The sequence below is a fragment of the Varanus komodoensis genome, unplaced genomic scaffold (genome assembly GCF_004798865.1).
Source record: "Varanus komodoensis strain SLA01 unplaced genomic scaffold, ASM479886v1 scaffold10, whole genome shotgun sequence".
Classification (NCBI taxonomy): Eukaryota; Metazoa; Chordata; class Lepidosauria; order Squamata; family Varanidae; genus Varanus; species Varanus komodoensis.
The window spans coordinates 5,087,920-5,106,619 of NW_025335269.1; the positions used below are offsets into that span (position 1 = coordinate 5,087,920).

The following is an 18,700-nucleotide window of genomic DNA, read 5'->3' on the forward strand; positions in this document are numbered from 1 at the left end:
AGTTAATAGACAACTAAGTATCACCAACTCTTTGAGTATAGTTACAGTCTTCCCCAAGGTGCACCCTCCAGATATGTTGGACTACAATTCCCACCATACCTAGCCAGCATGACAATTGGCTATGTTGATGGGGGATGATAGGAGTTTCATCTTGGGGGTGCCAAGTTGAAGAGGCTGGTGCTACCTTTAAACAAGACAACAGGCAGTGATTCCATTTGTTGAAACAGTCTCAACTTCTTGAGTTCCCTCGGGGAAGCCCCCCCCCCCCCACCACAGACCCCCTTCTCAGCACCATGGTCATCCACTTCTCTTGCTGCTGCTCCTCTTTCCCAGCATTGCCCCCTCTTGCTTGCTTGGCGCAGAGGGAGGGAGCCAGGGGAACAGGGGAACAAGCAGGTAGGGGCCTCCATTGCTCCTCCTTCACCCTGCCCCTGCTGTCTGGCCAAAGTGAGGGACAACTGAGCAAGCAGGCTGTAAGGATGCAACTCTGGGAGGCTGTTCTCAGTGGGCTGCCACTGGACTGTGGGGCCTTGGCTGGTGCCCAACCATGCTTACCTTCATGGAAGGTTTTTAAAGTAACTTTGCTTAGCAGTCAGCTACTGAAATATCTTGTAGGAAAGTATTTAGTTGGTGAGGAGACATGTAGGAGCCTTATGTCAGACACTAGTGAAAGCCCACTTCATAAGGCAGACAGGGGAAAAACATATATATTACTGGGACTCCTGGCACCACCGCACAGGTTAAGGGTCGGTGCTCCCAGATTGGAGCCCTCTTGCTTGATTCTACAGAACTCAGTGAGAATCAGTGTCTCTATCCGTGTGTCAAAGAGAAGGATTTCATGAACAGGCTTATAAGATATGTGATGATTCACAAGATAGTGTACTGGGAAATTTCCACAGTGTGGCGATTTGTAGCAAACTCTTCTAGGAGGAAAGGCACATTCTCAAGCAGAAATATGTGCTGCTAAATATACTATGACAGTGTGATACAGTGGTTAAAGTGCTGGACTTACACCAGCGATATCTGGGGTCAAACCCCAGCCCAGCCACAAAGTTTCTAGCATATTCTTGGGTCACTCTCTCTCAGCCTAAGCTCTCTCATAGATTTGTTGTGAGGTTAAAAGGGGGAACCACATAGCTTCCCTGAATTCTTTAAAGGAAGAGTTAGCTGAAAATGTAACCCAATTAAACTGAATAGACAAACCAATACAATGTTAACATAATTAAGATTGGAATCCTAAATGCTCTTACTAAAAAATAAGTTCAGTGGGACTATCAGATGACCAATCATATTTGGGATTACATGGTCAACCTCTTCTTTTCTATTCATTGTGAATAGAGTGTGAATCCAGAGTGAAACATACAATGACCTGCTCTATGATTTCCATGCTTCACCATGGTTTCTATGGTTGTCTGAAACTGGCAACATGGTTCCACAGTCCTGGTATGCAGCTGCCACAGAGCTTGCTGGAAAAAGTGGCAACTGCAAGAGCTGCTCCAGCCATGCACATGGGATTGCATTTCAGACACAACGGCTGATGGGATACATGCCAATAATGAAAGGATGGAGTGGAAACCATGCTAGCATAAAAAGCACTTGATTGTCAGGCACACCCAGGCAAAAAACGCCCTGTGCACTGTGGAAGCCAAAACAGCATTGCTTGTCATGGTGTGTGAACCCAGCCAATGCATCCTTAGCTGAGCAAGGCCTCCTTTGCTCCTTGTACATTAGGGAAATACATGCATGCCAAACATTTGCTTACTATGCGTGTGTTCCCAAATTCAGCACAGCTGGATGATTTCCATGTAGTCAAGTTATTACGACCGAAATTAGGTGAGCGTAAAACATTTCTATGATTGGACATTTAGAAATCTGCAAGACTGCAGAGTATGCCTGCACATACCGGTTCTTCTAACACTAAATTTCTTATTTTCTCAGGAATTCTGAAGACCTATGTTTTTGGCTTTTGAGAGAAGCAAAAGCCTTAGCCTCTGTGGCTGCTGGTGAAACACATGGTCAATACTTATTCATTTCAATAGGTTTCACAGAAGAGTTTCCCAGTAGTTTTTGTAGTAAATTCCTTGTTCAATTCTGTTTGGAAAACTACTTTTTAAAAATGGAGTAAGATGGGCTGCGTCCAGAGAGGGGCTGGATTGTCTCCTCATGATACTGAATACAAACTTATTCATACAGAGAATAGACCCAATGAATTCAATGGACTGCGGGTAGCCATAACTTAATTCTGTTCCTCTGATTTCTAAGTGGCAGTTTCTAAGGATGATGAAGTCTGGATCCAAGCAAAATTACAGAGCATCATAATACTAAAAAGAGTCCCATGCCTGATACAAAAAAGATCACATCATCTTAAAGAGTGCAATGTGGAAAAGATAAAGATAGTGTAATTGAAATTGAAGCATTTTTTATCTGCTTTGGGTATAGTTTTTATAGAAAAAGAGCTGCAAGTCCACTTAATTAATTAATTGCCTTTGCTGTTAACTGTGGTTATCTCATGAAGCGCTCTTACTGCCATTATTCTCTTGATGATTAAACTTACAAACCCCCTTTGGGTTTCATTAAAAAATAAACAGGAGACTTTCCTCTAAACTAATTTTGCTAGAAGTATAAGAAATTCCATTTAGCATCAACATAAAGCCCATGACAATACCAATTTCACTAGGATATACTAGCAAGATTGAGATAAAATTAAGAAAATGTGTTGCTGGCTCAGATAATACCACATTATCATTGTTATTCCATCCTTTCTATGTATGATGGCCTTCAAAGCCAACAAAACCTTCTCATGAATAAACATTTCTTAATTTAATTTCTAGGTTGCAGCACAAGCCAACAGGTAGACGAAACCCCCATGACTGCAAATAAATAAACATGCCTGCTACCATGATCTTGATGATCAGGAGCATTGTGTAGAGCTGAGGCAAGCAACCTGCTGCCCTCCAGATGTGCTGAACTACAATTCCCATAATCTCTAATCAATGATCTACCTGGCTGTGGCTAATAGGGCTGCAGTGCAAAACACCTGGAAGGACCAGGTTGCCAATTCTGGCCTTCATGTAATGCGAGAGTCAAGATTCTCAAGGACAGAAATGTTCCTTCCATTATTTCTATTGCTTTCTACCAGCAGAAACCTATATATGACCAGATGAAATCACATCAAATCCTTGCCTCATTCCTGAAAAGTCAAAGGAGGTCCAGACATCATCAGCTTCCACTCATAGCCCTCTATCTTGTTTAGAACAGAAATGGGAAGAACAAAATGGGATATGAAAAATGCCTCAGGCCAGAAACGAAATGCTGAGTATGGAATAGGGAAATCACACACAAGGAATGGTCAATAGACAAGCTGCTCCTTGCAGATTTTTTTTCCTTTGCTCAGTTTCATCTATACTAGGAGTGAGCAACACACAGGCCATGAGTCACATGTGTCCCATCCATGGGCATGTTTGCTACCCTCCGCCCCTGCATTTTTTGTGTGCCCTCTGCCCCTGCAGTTGCAACCCCACCCCATGCTTTTGCAAAAAACTGAGATGTGGAGGGAGCAGCAAAATCATACTCCACGAGACATTCCACAAGCACAATTCTGCTTATAAGCAAGGCACATGCTCCCCTCATGCCTTGCTTCCTTCCAAAATCATGGCGAGGCAGCTGCCTGCATCACAGTAGTTTCAGAGGCAGAGGGGGAGGTGTGTGTCCCTCCAGAGGCAATGAGCTCAGATATATCACTTTCTGGGGAATGCAAGCAGAAGGGGGCTATGCCCCTCAGGTCCACCTTGTGGGTTTCCCACAGGCAGCTGGTTCGCCAAAGGAGGACCAGAATGTTGGGCCAGACAGACCTTTGGTCTGGCTCAGCAGGTTTTTATGTTCACAGGAGCCCAAATCTTTGCAAGTCACTCCTGCAGATCTGGCTTGGAAGAAATTCCTAAAACTCCTGATCACATACAGATTTTTTCTGGAGAACAAAATTCACATCAAAACTTAAAGTTCTTATATATTTATTTGACCATTCATTGCCTTCTGTCAAAATGGAGCCAGGCATGCAGGAAGTTCATTTGCATACAAAATGGTAATGTTGCAAATACAGGATGCTCTTCAATGACGAAACAAGAATGTATAAATGAACTGCAACATAACACTGAAAATTTCTTCCAGTGTAAGATCTATTATTGACTTGTTCATCTGCTTTGTTCTGTTTTGTCCTGAAATAAACTTTGGGTGTTTCTTCTTATACCAAATTCTTATACTACTACTACTATTACTACTACTACTACTACTACTACTACTACTACTACTACTACTATTATTATTATTATTATTATTATTATTATTATTATTTCTATCATGTCCCATAGCTGAAACTCTCTCTGAAATTGCATGAAATTCTTTCATTTAAAAAAGAATGCACACTTCAGTGGCTGTTCTAGCATGCCCACATGTAACAGTTGTGGGAAATTTTATGGGAAAGTGATGTTCTTTTTTAAGGAAAGTGTTGTTCCTCTTTAAAGGACTCACTTTGTCAGTCGAACTATGCAGAGGAACATAAACCAATAACCTTTTAAGAGAACAGTGTTGGCTTTGCTCAGGGCTCCAGCCGGGGAAAATAGTGGTGTGCAAATGTCCCAGTCTGTTGAAGAACCAGCACAGGTCAAGGAGAAGACTGGCTCATCTACTCTTCCTTACACAGAGGAGGAATATGGGGGATCAGGATGTTAAGCAGTTCCTTTAAAAGATCCTAAGGTTAAGTGTGTGCTGATCGTTAGTCAAGAGGATTCTCCTGGGTGAAAATACATCTGCCTACCTGAGCTGAGCCTTGCTGCTGCTGAGCCAGAGATCCCGCTAGATAATTTTAACTCCCCAGCTAAAGCGGGACTTTATCAGAAATGGGAACGATGTGCTTCTCAGATAAAGCCGACTTCCTCCTGCTGCAGATAAGATCAGCAGGCTCACTATCCGAACTGAAAAAAAGCCACACAGCTAAGCACACGCTCTCATATCTCCCATTTAGCCAGTGGCCTTCTCCCCCTCCCTGCCAGCACATAAGACACAAATTTTTGTTCCTTTCCTCAAGATAAATGATAATAACTAGCAAGCCTCTCCACTGCCTGTGGTACTTCTCTGAGTCCAGAATGGGCATCCATCTCACACATCACACAAATACACAAATACTTCATTTAACGTATCACTGGATGTGCAGAACAAAACAACTAAGATACAATCTTATACCCACTTTCCCAGGAGTAATCCTAGGAACCCAAGGGGACTTTTTCTGAGTCGGCTTGTATAGGACAGCACCATCAGGCCAACTGAAGTTCATGGGACTTTCTTCTGGGTAGAAGTGTGCAAGTTTATGCTTTAAGAGAATGGAAGTGTCTAAGAGCCACTTGCCATATACCTACCAGAGAGCATTTTGGAAACCCAATGCAACAAGGATCACTTTCAGATGAAGCTTTTATGATGCCATTGCCTTGCCTCCTGGATAGAAATTTACAGGAGGTTCAGAGGTTGTCTGAACATATGATGCGGCTGTGTTTTTGCACTGCTTCTTCTGTCTTTTTCCTTAATGCAGAAAACCCATTAAGGAAAACAAAAAAGATGACACACAGTGCTGCCTGGATGCCAGTGTGGGGAGCCCTCCTAGAAGCACTCAAGGAGTAGGCATCTGTCAACTGTCTCTTCTCACTTATCTTATTTGAGGCTATCTCCCTTAAGTATGGTGCAAAGTCCCTGTATATATACAGGCTGTATAGATAAATACAAATATCACAATGATATAAATTCTCATCACTTATGGGGTACTTGGTGCAATCTTGCAATTTGAAAGAAATACAAGCATCCCGACACTCTTTTCATTCTCAAGTGCTTCCTTCCTTCCTTCCTTCCAACAAGAACATAGCTAGAACAAAGTACACACAAAGATTTAAGGCAGGTCTGTGTGTCCACAGAAACGACAGGAAAAGACACTCCTTGGTTTATAGTATTTCAGAATACAAGTATTCCACTCCACAGGAGTTAGTGTATATCCCACATAAAGAACTTCCAGCATGTGTGCACGTGTGCACACGCACACAAAACTAGCACATCAGAGAGAAAGCTGGGCTGTGGGGGAGCATCTGACAGGGGGAAGCATCACTTATGCAGCATCAGTCCCGCCAGCAGTTTCAAGCAGTACAGAGCTAGGACTCCACCAGAGATTTTTGGGAACATGCAGGTAAGCTTTAAGAAACCAATCCCAATGAGCTGGTTCAAAGTTCTGGCGCTTCATCACTTTTGTTAAGACAGCAGAGGAACTGTATGTCTCAGTGTGGGGTAGAACACTTCTTCTTTCTTTCCCTTTGACAGCTCTGCCTTTTGTGTTCTTTTTATACTCCCCCGACACCCAGAAGTGGGGTAAAAGCCATTATTCATGGCTTAAAATATACAATTATAAGGCTCCTAAAAGGCTCTTGGCTCATAAGACAGAACATGACGGAGAACCAAATGGAGATGACAACGTAACGATCTCTTGCTACATCAGACCTAGTCAACAGAGCTGATCTGTTTCCAACAAAACAGAAGTACTGTTTAACCATCAGGTCAATGCTATGGTATCTCACCAATCATGGTACCTTTCCACATTCTTAGTGTTCTAGGAACACAACAAATAGCACACCATTTCCTAGAAAAGGCACCACATTGCCTGAATCTTCTTATATTTGAGAAATCTGAGCCCAGTCCAGCCAAAGTCAAGTATCTTTAAATCTCACTGATTTCCCTGGGAGAACTAAGCAAGTACTTAGCTATCTTCCATGGAAAATCATTTGGTCCTAGAAATCCTAAACCTTGACCCAATCACAACCCAACTTTCTGTTTTCAGTTCACAAATGCTTATCCCAGAAGAAATGGCCAAGATATCAAGAAATCTTGATGGTGGCACAAGGTTTTGTTAGTTTTGGTACGAAAAAAATAATACATCTATTCCTATAGATGTTGCAAACCAGAATCCTTAAACTGGAGTAATCACACAGAGGTCAGTGAGTCTATTTTGTGGGATGAGATTTGAGAATTGTGGTTGTATTCTGGATCCAGTAATGATGTAGTGTCAGGAACATTCCTTGTGCAACAAGTTGCTGCTAATAACTTGTTAGGGGTAATTTGGGGTAATTTCTTCTCAGGGGATAATTTGGTGTGGCCTTCACAATTTGGTGTGGCCTGTTAATATTTGCAAGCTCTTGAGAACATGAGAAGAACTCTACTGGAACAGACCAACTATCTAGTTCAGCATGGTGTGTCTCACAATGGTCAACCTATGGAGAGTCAAGAAACAGGGCATAAAGACAATAACCCCACAGGTGGTGCCCAGCAGCTGAAATTTGTGAACTGGCGGCTGCATATAACTATATAACCAACTAGAAGCCAGCTGATAGATGTTGCCTACACAAAGTACAACTCTGATTGTCTCAAGTTAATGCATCCAACTTTTGTTTCCCTTTTAACTATTTAACAGTTTGCTTAACTATTTCTTTGCCATCACTGAGAACATATTTGCTGATTTTCCCCACAGAAATCATTTGCTGATTACCAGTTCTTCAAAAATACTTTAAACTGCTTGTTGCAACAATACAGCAACAAAGAAAAAAAGGAAAAGAAAGCAAACTGACCGCCCATTGGCAAAATCCACCCCTGAGGCAAATATTTTCAGTAGTGCCTGCAGATATTTCCAAATTTTATTTATTTAAACTTGCTCATCCTTTTTCTTTTGTTAAGAAAATTACATGAGACTGCATGGATATGGCAGATAAATTTTTATCATAGTTTTGTGTCATAAGCCTTCTGGAAAAGCAAGGAACTATGGTTGGAGTGCCTCTCGGAGGGATCTTTCAGGAAGTACTCTCAGCTGCCCCCTCCCAGTCGATAATCAGGAATGGTCTATGTAGATTTGGCACTTGAGGCCCAGAAACCAAACAACACCCTTTTTGGTGTTTGAAAACTAACCCACCCTTTCCTAAGCAGGTGCCTTCCAGGTGTTTTCAACTATGACTCCCTTGACCATTGGCCGTGATAGCTAGGGCTGACAGGAGTTGCAGTCCCAAAAATCAGGAGGGTACCATTTTGGGGAAGTCTAGACAAACCAGTTAATAACTGAAGAAGAGACATGCTGAATCAGGCTGAAGATCGACTCAGCCCAGCATTCTGTTTGCACAGTCACGAGCCAGCAGCCTGTGAAAACCCATAAGTTGTGCATGTGTGCAGTACCACTCTCCCACTGTGTTACCCCATCAACTGGTGTACAGAGACACACTGCCTTGAATGATAGCCTCAGACCTGCTGCCTGAAGTGGGTAGACTCATGCTTGCAGTGACCTCATAACATCCACGGTCAAGTCTGTACAACTGGTATTGCCACCTTTATTTGTAGAATCTGACGGGAAGCTACTTTTCCAACCAGGATTCTCAAGAACAGAATGGCCCCAGTCACCCAAAATATGACTGCATTACACAAATTGATTTCGCAACAGCAAGCTGGCTCTGGTAGTGCTGTGACAATAAAGGAGGAAAGGAAGAAACAGTGACTGTTTTGGGTGAAAAGCAAATGCCCATGCAGTGATGCATCATCCATCTGCCATATAAGAAGATTTCCTCATGGCTGTGCTGCAGCTGCCATGATAAGAAACCCTTGCCTTATCTGCATTGCTACTTATCTTAGAATCAATAGAAACACAGAGTTGGAAGGGAGCACAGTAGTCAATTAGCACAAACACTCACACAGTAAAGCAGGAAATGCTCTTCCATTGTGGTCCTGCTGCTGTGGTGACTGAACATGTGTGCAACTGCATTTTCAAATTTTGCCTGAGGTAGCACATCTCAGTTCCTACCGCCAGATTCCAGGGATGGTCTGGTTCACACGTGCTCATTCATCCATCCACACTGCTCTGACTCACACATGTGACTGAGCACCACGGAGAGTGCTTTCTCAGCACCTAAAGCACAAATGGCTTTTCTGTGATGGAGCCCATTCCCATCTCCAGCCAAGAGTCAGCCAAAGCTGGGTAATCCAGGGATGAGCAATCTCACAGCTAAGCACATGTGCACATGCTGTGATGAAGAATGAAAATGGCCACATCATACAAAGAGTATCCAACTTTCTCAGTCATTTCTTCTTTCTGAATGAGCCACTCAACAACCCAACAGCCAGGAAAACCATGCACAAGGCAATGGCAGGCATAAGAGGGATTTCCTCAAGGAAAGGCACTTTCTCTAACAAAAATCTACATTGCCAAAGAGCTCACCATTTAAATACAAACTGTTTAGAGAATTAGACTACTAAAGCTATTTTACATAGAAGACCAATTTTTACATTAAAAATGTTAAGGCTACAACCAGATATATAGAAAATAGACAACTATTGTAAGTGCTACTTGTTATGTGATCCAGAATGTTCAGTGTTTTAATGTTCACTGACTTCAGTGGACAAGAGGCAAGCAAATTTGTTTCCCTCACCCACAACAAACCAATGGAATTTTGCCTAAATCACATCCTGTCTTTTAAATCCAAATGGCTAGAGAAACTTCCAGAATTTTAACTAATATGGCTAATAAGAAGCCCTCCTTATTCAGGTTTTTCTTTTTTGGTAGGCTACATGTACAGAAAGCAAGCTACAATGGGAATTTAGACCTTTCCAGAATCATAATCAACCTGTCTTTAAAACCAACCTCTAATATGAGCTCCACTTTATATTTTTTTTATTACCTTCTCTCTCCCACACCCCAACCCACTCCCCTTCTGTCCTCTTTTCCTCCAATTGCAATTTTGTAAGCCACTAGTTGAAAATCATGTTTTTCCATGTCTGGGAAATATATAAAATTAATAGTTGATAATGATAGTGGTAATGCTTTTACTGTGGAATAGCTTTGACAATCACAGAGATTTTGAGAGGTTCAGATAACTCTGTCTTCTCTTTGTAATCCTCCTATGTTTTCCTAACCCTTACGTCCTTTTTCTTGCCACCAAAAAAAAATTAAGGAAAGAAAGATGGAATAGCTCCATCTTTGAAATGGTAGTGCCAGGGGCCCTGCATGAAAGCATCCTCAGAATATACCAGGACAACCCTGGGATTTTGGATAGGAAAGGAGGAGAGGATGCTGCACAGTAGCACCATCTATTCCTTTTGCCTATAACTACATGCTGCATGCACTGATTCTCTGTCCTGAAACCATTTTAGTGCACTATGTTACGGGAATGTTTTTGATGGAATCTTGTACTTGATAGCTAGTTAATGGGCTGGAACTTCCTTTAACAATGAAAGGGTCTGTTACATTTAAGATAGAAAAACAACACAACAAAAATGCTTTTGTCAGAATCTCAGGCTTTCAATTTTCTTCCAAGTATCTCAGAAGCATCTTGTGTAAGGCAGTAGCAGAGCCAACTACTCTCTTACCCAAAACTCTCTCATTCCTAGAATTCTGCTGTCCTCCAGTGCTGGTTGAAAGATCTTCTGGTACAGGCATGGGCTCATCACCATCATCTGGGACATCACTTACTGGAGGACTTTCTTTTCCTGTTAATAAAATAAGTTAAGAATGACATATACTTTCTCTGTGATCCTTCTCAAATAATGAAGCCTAATAAACCATCATATTAGCCTCATAGTCAGCAATTATTTTTTACAGGGTTTAACAGAGACAAAGTTTGAATTGAGCAAGACATAAAGGGGCAGGTGATTTTTGCTCCACCTTGTTCTCATGCTTATCTTGTGACAATAAAGCAAGTACTTGCTTTTGTTTTCAATATATTGCACTGAAGCCAAATTAATTGCAATTAGGTCCAACTGAAATCTCTGGAACATTGGCTAGTAAAGACTAAGTTTTCACACTGCTTTTAAAGGCAATAAGCTCCATCTGGATCCAACCCAAAGAATGCTTTTGTTCCCTAAGCTGTACAAGTAGATTCATATTATGGGAAATTTGGAATCTCACCATGTATCAGAGGAACCCAAGGGCCAAATTCCATTCCAGAGATGGTTGTAGGGGCGACATTCCAATGGCGGATGGGGCAGAAGGGATGAGACCAAAACTACAACCCCCCCTCCAACCTCCAGCATCTTTTAGCCTGTAATTGAATCTTAGAAGAGACATTTCATCTTTGAGAATGGGAAAAAACATGCAAATGGCAGGAAACCACTAAACAATCAGAGATTGGGAGAATGGAGTGGGTGGGGAAGGGTGAGTGGCTATCTGGGGATTCTTAGATGAGCTAACTGGAAGCGAGAGGAAGCTGAATTTGGCCCCTAGGCCTGAGTGTCCATACCCCTGCCAGAAATAGATATTTTGTCATACAACATTTCCTATAAACAATTAATTATCTCTGGGATCATTATTCTCTCCCCACCCCTCTCTCTCTGCACACTGCACATTCCTATCTTTCATATTTCAAAGGAAAATTATTGAAGCCATCTTGGCTTAAAAGTACCATGGAAAAGGGAAGATCAAAATCTTTTCCACACTTATACTCCTGCCTGTGCCTTTAATAAAGTGGCTCAGGAATTGTTCATCTATACCTCTTTGTAGAATGAAGGGGTTACAGTTATAATATGCACTACATATTCATGTATTCTAGACTATTGGCAGTTCCAAAGAAATTACAAGACATTATATAAACTAGCCCTAACTCAAGTCAAAAACCTGTACAGCTGAGCCTTCCTAAACTCTGCCCTAACATCCCTTGTTAAAAATGCAGATTTTGTTTCTCCAGCTTTTGTCCCTCACAGCACAACCATTCTTTTGAGAAAATAAAGTTTATTCAAAGTGATACATGTTGGCTCCCCTTCTCTTGGATGCAGGAACATTATATTTCATATTTCATGCCTTAACTTCATCTACGTTGGTAGACCCTGATAAGTTCACAACTGCGTGGCAATTTTAGAGATATGCAATCACACTAACATTTTCTAGCAGATGACTTTCAAATGGGAAGATGGGGGAAAATAGCCATTCTCCATTTAATTTCTAAGAGACATGTCCAGAATATTAACTGAAGCTAGGTAGACAATTGCAAAGCAAGAAGTGAATATCAGGTCAGAAAATGGCATCTAAACATCTGAGTCCTCAACTCATGCTTTTCCTGCTTGATCAAGACAAACACACAAAAAATGCTTTTATTCACCAGTGTGCGTTTAGTTTGCAATGTTTTTTTAAATACTTTGATGCGGGATTCCTGGGAGTTTTTATGCCTGCCATTGCCAAACGCGTGGACCTTGGAATGCCTTAATCTAGTCCTTGCTTATAAAGTAATTGCTTATTAGTTGATTTATGTACTTATTTCAAGTGTTTTATACCACCCTTCAGTCAAACTGGTTCCCAGAGCGGCTAACAGATAATTGTATTAAACAAGACAGCACTGCTTGTAGGTCGATGATCTAAAAAGAGAGGCCAATAAGCAAAAAGGAAAGGGAACAGAAGGGAAGGGAAGAAGGGGAACGTTACTTTAGCGGGGCTGCTGGAACAGCCCTGCATTCCCTGCCATCTGCCACAGTGCAGTGACTAGTTCACAAGAGTGCCAGAAGGCTGGTAGGGCTTGCCTAAACCCAAAGAGAAAACTCAGCCCTAAACTGCTGTCCCCTCATAGGCCGCACACCTCACACACAGTTTATGGCAGGTGTCTACAGGAATATGAAGAGGAAGCTGTAAACATAATGAAAGTTGAAGATTTGGCTGCAGAGCAGTCACACGTTGATGTCATGCTCCAAGAAGCCTCAAAGGGCACGGTGGAGTTCACACAGTCCCCAATCTAACCTAAAGATAGCTTTTACTAACAGGCCAATCACATGCATATTCATTCAGAAATAGAGTTCAGAGGGCAAGATCCAGACCTGAGTCATTCTGAAAGTAGACACATTGAAATCAGTGGGACAGACACATTATGACTAAATGAAGTCCTGTTGATTTCAATAGGGCTACTGTTAAGTGTGACTCAGTCTGGATCGGACACAGAGAATTCTGTGGCACCTATTTGTGCTCATGACAGGTCAGTGTCATCTGCATCACTGATTTTAAAGAAGGCTAACGTGAAAGCTGTCTACTAAGAAATTTCCACTTGAAATGGGGAGGCAGATTTACCACAAAATTCCTCCCTCTTTTTTCGCTGCTGCAAGTTTCACAGCAGCCTCCAGTCACCCAGAGAAGCACCATTTTGTTACTTATGCTCCCATATTGCCCTCCTCGGAAAATTGCCAATATGACCCAATTTCAAGAAGTAAGCCCCTTCATGCAGCCACTTTGAGGGTGTACCAAACTTCCAAGGTTGCCCACCAGCCCAAAAAGGATCACTGCTCTAAATAAAGAGATCACTTCATTGCGTATTTTTCTTCTGCAAGCCGCTCAATTTTTTCTTACCCACTTCCTTTCATTTCTTTCCTCCTCCTCCTTTCACACTTAACTTGTACCCTATAACCAACTCCTAATCATGCCATCCCTCCTGCTGCTTCTACATTCACTTCCTCCTGCAACAGCTTTATTATCCAACTCCTCTTTATTCCCATAGGTGTGTGTTTGTATGCAGGCGCGCACACACACACACACATCTTGATCTCTATGAGGTATGCATGATGTGGTCAGAGCACACGACAGTCAAGCAAAGAGGCACTGAAAGTCTGTAGCACTGAAATACCCTGAATGTCAGCTGAGAACCACTGGTTTCTCCAGTTTGAGAAACACCATGATCAGCATTGCATGCAGCATAAAGGCACTTCACTGGCACTCACCCTGTGATGCAATTTCCAGAAACATTAATCTGCCACTCCCCAGCAAAGGGCACATTTCTTGCCTCATTATACTGCTAGAATTAATAGTTATCCCTTGGCTATTTATATTTGTGAAAGAAAAAAAGTACCTTTGGAAACGCAGAAACCCAAAAAAGGTGAAGGGTAGATGGACGTCCCCTTACACAAAAGATTCAAAGCTACAGTGACTGAAAGAACTTGGTATATGCTCAACCTGATATTTTGCAAATCTTTGCATGTATCCAACCAGTTATTACTTATCTAATGCTCCCAAGTAACCTACATACAAGGGTGCAAAGTTATCAAGATGAGAAAAGCCTTGGGAATCAGAAGTTCAAGCTCATCGTCTTGGCATTTTTGCAGAGTGGATGTTTGGATTGTCCGCTGATGGCACCATCTCCTGCTGATGGAGAGGGAAGGAGGCAGAGACCAGATCGGCTTCTGGACACCTCATATCTGGCCACTCCAATCTACTTCTCTCCTCCTGAAATGCCCCCTTTAATTCTTCTCCAGGGTAGTTTTCCTGACATTTAGGAGCAGCTGGAGTGACACTTTCTGTGCTGGCTTTTTGGAGGAGAAGGAGCAGACCTCCAGTTCCCCACTTCAAGGTTAGAGTGTGGTCTCCAACCTTGGGCTGGAGAATCCAAGGGGAATCCAATGCCTCCCACCCCTACCATGGGCAGGTTCACATGCCATGACAACCCACTCTGGCAATTTTTCAAAAAGTCCTTTTGGGCTACAGTTATGCCAATGGGGAACTTGGGAGCCTTAGCTGAACAATATTGGCAGGGGGAATACCTATTGCCAAAAATATTTTTAAAAGTAAGTTTTAAAAGTATTTGAAGGGGCTGTCAGTGGCAGTCAAAAGGGGATCTCAGTTCTGGTACCACTGCAAAAATAAATACTTTTAAGACCATTCATGTAAACAGCAATAACAACAACAAAAACTATCAAGAATGAATTAATAATAAACACTTCAGAGCTCCACATAGCCATGCATTCAGATCCCCAAGTGCCTTTGGTCATTCACTGTCTCACATCTTAACCACAAAGGAAAGGAACCCAAATTTGAGCATAAATCCTGGCAGAGGAGGAGTGGTCAACCGATACAAACTTGAACATAAATTTGAACACCAACTGGAGTAATGTAGAATCTTAGTGGTATTTGAGGGGCTGGCCCTACTCAATGCTGACCGGACTTGTGTTATTTGCTGAAAATTGCCCCACAGCTGCTGGCAGCCTCTGCTAAAAGCTCCAGTAATTCCTTTAGAAAGGGACCCATTTGTGAAATTAGTAATTCAGTCCACCCTGCACTGAGCAGATGGGAGCCAGGGAGCCCTGTCATGTGAGTCTCTAGTCTGCAGGTCGCTCCTGCTCACCTTGACCAAATTAGAGAGATGTGAATGAAAAGACAGCTCCAAACTACATTCTCAGAAGTGAGAAAGAAGCAATGGGACTGGGGACCAAAGGAAGGTCAGTTTAACAAGTCACTGCCTTGTCACACAGAAATATTTAGCTGATTAATTTAATATGACGACATCTTTCATGATAACAAAAGCTTCTTTAGATCTTTAATCATGCAATCAAAACTTCACATCTTTTTTCTTTTTCTGCTTTCTTAGGTGGGATAAGGAGAGGTGAAGGACAGAGGGGAAATAGCCTTTAATGCAGAAGGAGCAGCTGCTTGTCTGAGTGTGTGTATGGAGAAGCCACCTTGCTGATGCGAAGTTAGGCTGATGGGTTGGGAACAAGAAGCTCTGGGTGGCCTACTAAAGACAGCATCAAGTGATAATAGGTGTCAGAGGGCTTGAGGCAGTACAAAAGCTTATAGGAATAATAGAATAATAGCTCTTCATTGTAGCACCTAGTGGGACTTAAGGCTAGCAAGGGTGCAATCCTACGCATGAGTAGACAAAAATCCTAAAATTACCAGCATACCCCAACCAGAGCTGTAAGACTTTGTTTTTCCTGTCTACACATGCATGGGATTGCACTCTCAGTTAATCTTGGTTATCCTAAAAGAAGCTCTCTGTGTGTGTATTTGCATGGCAAGAAATCCCCTTTCATGGCTAGGAATCCCTTTTCATTAATTAGAGATGATACAGAAATTAAAGGGAACAGAAAGAAACTGCAGGGAAAATGTTTGCTGCCCAGGTCAGATTATATCATTTCTGTGCACTGATGCCATGCACTGTTCGGTTAAGTGTATGTCAGTGTTGTTCCTTCTCCAGTTCAGTACGGTAATGGCTTGACTCATAAATCTTGTCTTCTGGAGTGGGAAAGAAGTGTGAACTCCATGCTTATTATGTGTCCCAGGGAGTTCCTTCAGGACTTAGCAATGGCCGTATTCCAAGAAGAGGGAAGAGATGTGCATTCTCATCTCATTTACATCTGCTAGCTTGTTTATCTGTTGTCTGGGGCAAGTCTGAATCCAAATACACCTTAAGTCAAGGATCAGTTTCTCTTCTTTGCCTAACCACTTGGATTATGCCATGTCAGCTTGTTTTCCATTCCATCTAAACGTTTGACAGTATTACACAAATGTCCAATAGCATATCAGTCGCTTCCCTGTGTTGTAATTCCATGGCACTGGGAAGTTTATTAGGATAATGTGAATGAGTGGCTAGTGAATGCAATAAATTTGTCCCACCACCATCAGAGGCATGTTTGATGAGGACAAGAAAAAAGTGCTCCTTGGCAGCTGCTCCCAGCTCTGCAGCTCCCTCCCAGCAAGCAAGCCTTTGGCACATAAGCTGGACTTTTTGCTGAAAGGGGCGGGGGTGCTACTACTTCTTTTATTGTTGTGTTTTTAACTGTGTTTCAATGGACCAGTTTTTCAGTTATGTCTTAATTAAGGTTTTACTTTTTAACCTGTATGCTATTATTGTTGGCTGCCCTGGGTGCTATTTGGGGAAAGAGTAGTCTATATGTTAAATAAACAAATAATCCCTTGTGCATATTCAACATGCTCTTGGGGAATGTGCATATACTCTGTTAAGAAAGCATTGTGCACATTATCCAGCCACTGTATATACTTTCAACCAGGCCTGGATAAATGTATGCATCTCAACAACATTTTGCATATTTTCCAGTCAATATGTAGAATCTCCAACAGGCCACAGAGAATGTGCATATCTTGGCAAGATTTTGTTCGTTCTGCAGACATTAGATTGGATACAGGATCTTCCATGAGAGAAAGAAACCTGCTTCAAGAGGAAGGACTCAATTCATGCAAGCTCTCTGTGGCCAGTTTTTGGATAATCCCTGCTTCTCCATGAACAGCAGCTCAGCCCATTCAGCAGAATCTCCAGCCTGTGTAGGACTTTCAAGGAGCTGGAAGAGCTGCTGCAGGGAATACATATTTATCTGTGGGTATTGCTCATTCTGTGCGCAGAGGATCCTGCTTTAAGTTAAAGAGCAATATAATGGTGTGGGGGAGAAGTGGCAGGGGATAATGGGGTGACTGATATTTGTACATGACATTGCCATAATTATCCTGAAGGATAACAAAGCACCTATAGTGAATTCCCATAAAATATACTAGGGCTTCTTTTGTTAGCTTATTTTGCCATTTAATCTTCCATGTATCTGAAAGCAGGCCCTTGAACTTTGCTATGAATCTTTTCTGCTGCCTTAACCTTCATGTCCCTGCCACACTATTAAGAAGCAAAATGGCACCCTTGATCCTTCTCCCCTTATTTCAGTCCATGTGAAAATAAACAGGATCTCCCTGGGTAATGTACTGCTTGTGCACGCTGTTTGAATTCTTCTAAAATAGATTTTTCTGTCCCATCTGCTTCTCTCTCATAAAGGATTATGGGCCAACACAGATATTACTTTAAAAGCATTGCAAGCAGCAAACCAGTCATGATTTTGCAATAGTAATTGCAGACATGGAAACCAATTCTAGTTGGGCCCATTGCTGGGAACAAAAACGTAGTCACCATACTCTGCATACCAGGGCTAGTGTACTCTAAAATCTCAAGCAAAAGGAAGAACTTTCCCTCCTGTGGCCAGGTTGGGTTAATTTTCCATAGAAACCTGGTGCCATTGTCATTAAAAATGTGCCATTATTAAAAATAGCATACAGCAAAGGAAAAAAATCTGTTCAACCTCAAGCTACAGGGGCAAGCAACAGGCATGAGGTTAGGGAGAATCTACCAGCTCAGAACTACAAATGGAGCAAGTACGTTATCCCCACCACATAGGCACTCACCATTCCCCTGGAAATGCACAGCCACAATGCACAGAGCTATAGCACTTCTACTAACTAGCTAGATATAAGAACATAAGGTCCATTTGCTCACAGTTAGTTTCCAATAGTAGCCAGCTTAGGTTCCTCTGGAAGGATCTCAAGCTCAACAAAAGGGGATGGCCAGGCCCCAGTTTTTGTCCCCAGGATTCAGAGGAATACCACTTTTGTGCATAGAGCTCTCATTTAACTGTCGTGGCTAACAGCTGTGGATAGACCTAACCTCTTTCATTCAGTCTAAGGGCCAAATTCCATTTTGAAGAAGCTCTTGGCAGCCACATTTCAATGGAGGGCAGAGCCAAAGGCAAAGTGGTTGAGGCCAAAAGTACCAGCATGTTCTAGTTTCTAGCTCTTACTGCCAGTAGCTAAGAAGAGTAATTTCTACCTTCTAGGAAAGACTGCACAGAAGCTGGGAAACTCCAAACAATTGGTGATTAGAACCTGGCCATTGGAGGGGCAAAGCTTTCTGGGAAGCCCAGATTTAGCACCTACAAGGGGTGTTCAATGTATTCTCGGTATTGGGTTGATTTGCTATTGATGTGGGTAATTTAATTATTTCATTTGCTAATGGCACTATCTGAGGGTATACATGCAAAGTTTCAAATAAGTGTGATCATTAGTTCCCTAGTAATCCTTAGTGAAAGACGACCATGATGACTGACGCGACAATGTTGAAGAAAA

At 42.1% G+C, this 18,700-nt stretch overlaps 1 protein-coding gene across 10 annotated transcripts in view; it reads right to left on the bottom strand.

Annotated features, from left to right (window-relative positions):
• The window catches only part of IKZF1 (IKAROS family zinc finger 1), a 96,250-nt gene that overhangs the window by 55,355 nt on the left and 22,195 nt on the right, over positions 1-18,700 (bottom strand). For all 10 annotated transcript variants that reach the window (XM_044453531.1, XM_044453521.1, XM_044453500.1 and 7 more), the window contains one exon: positions 10,429-10,548. In XM_044453531.1, the coding sequence (XP_044309466.1) occupies positions 10,429-10,548 (120 nt within the window). The remainder of the gene's footprint in view (positions 1-10,428; positions 10,549-18,700) is intronic.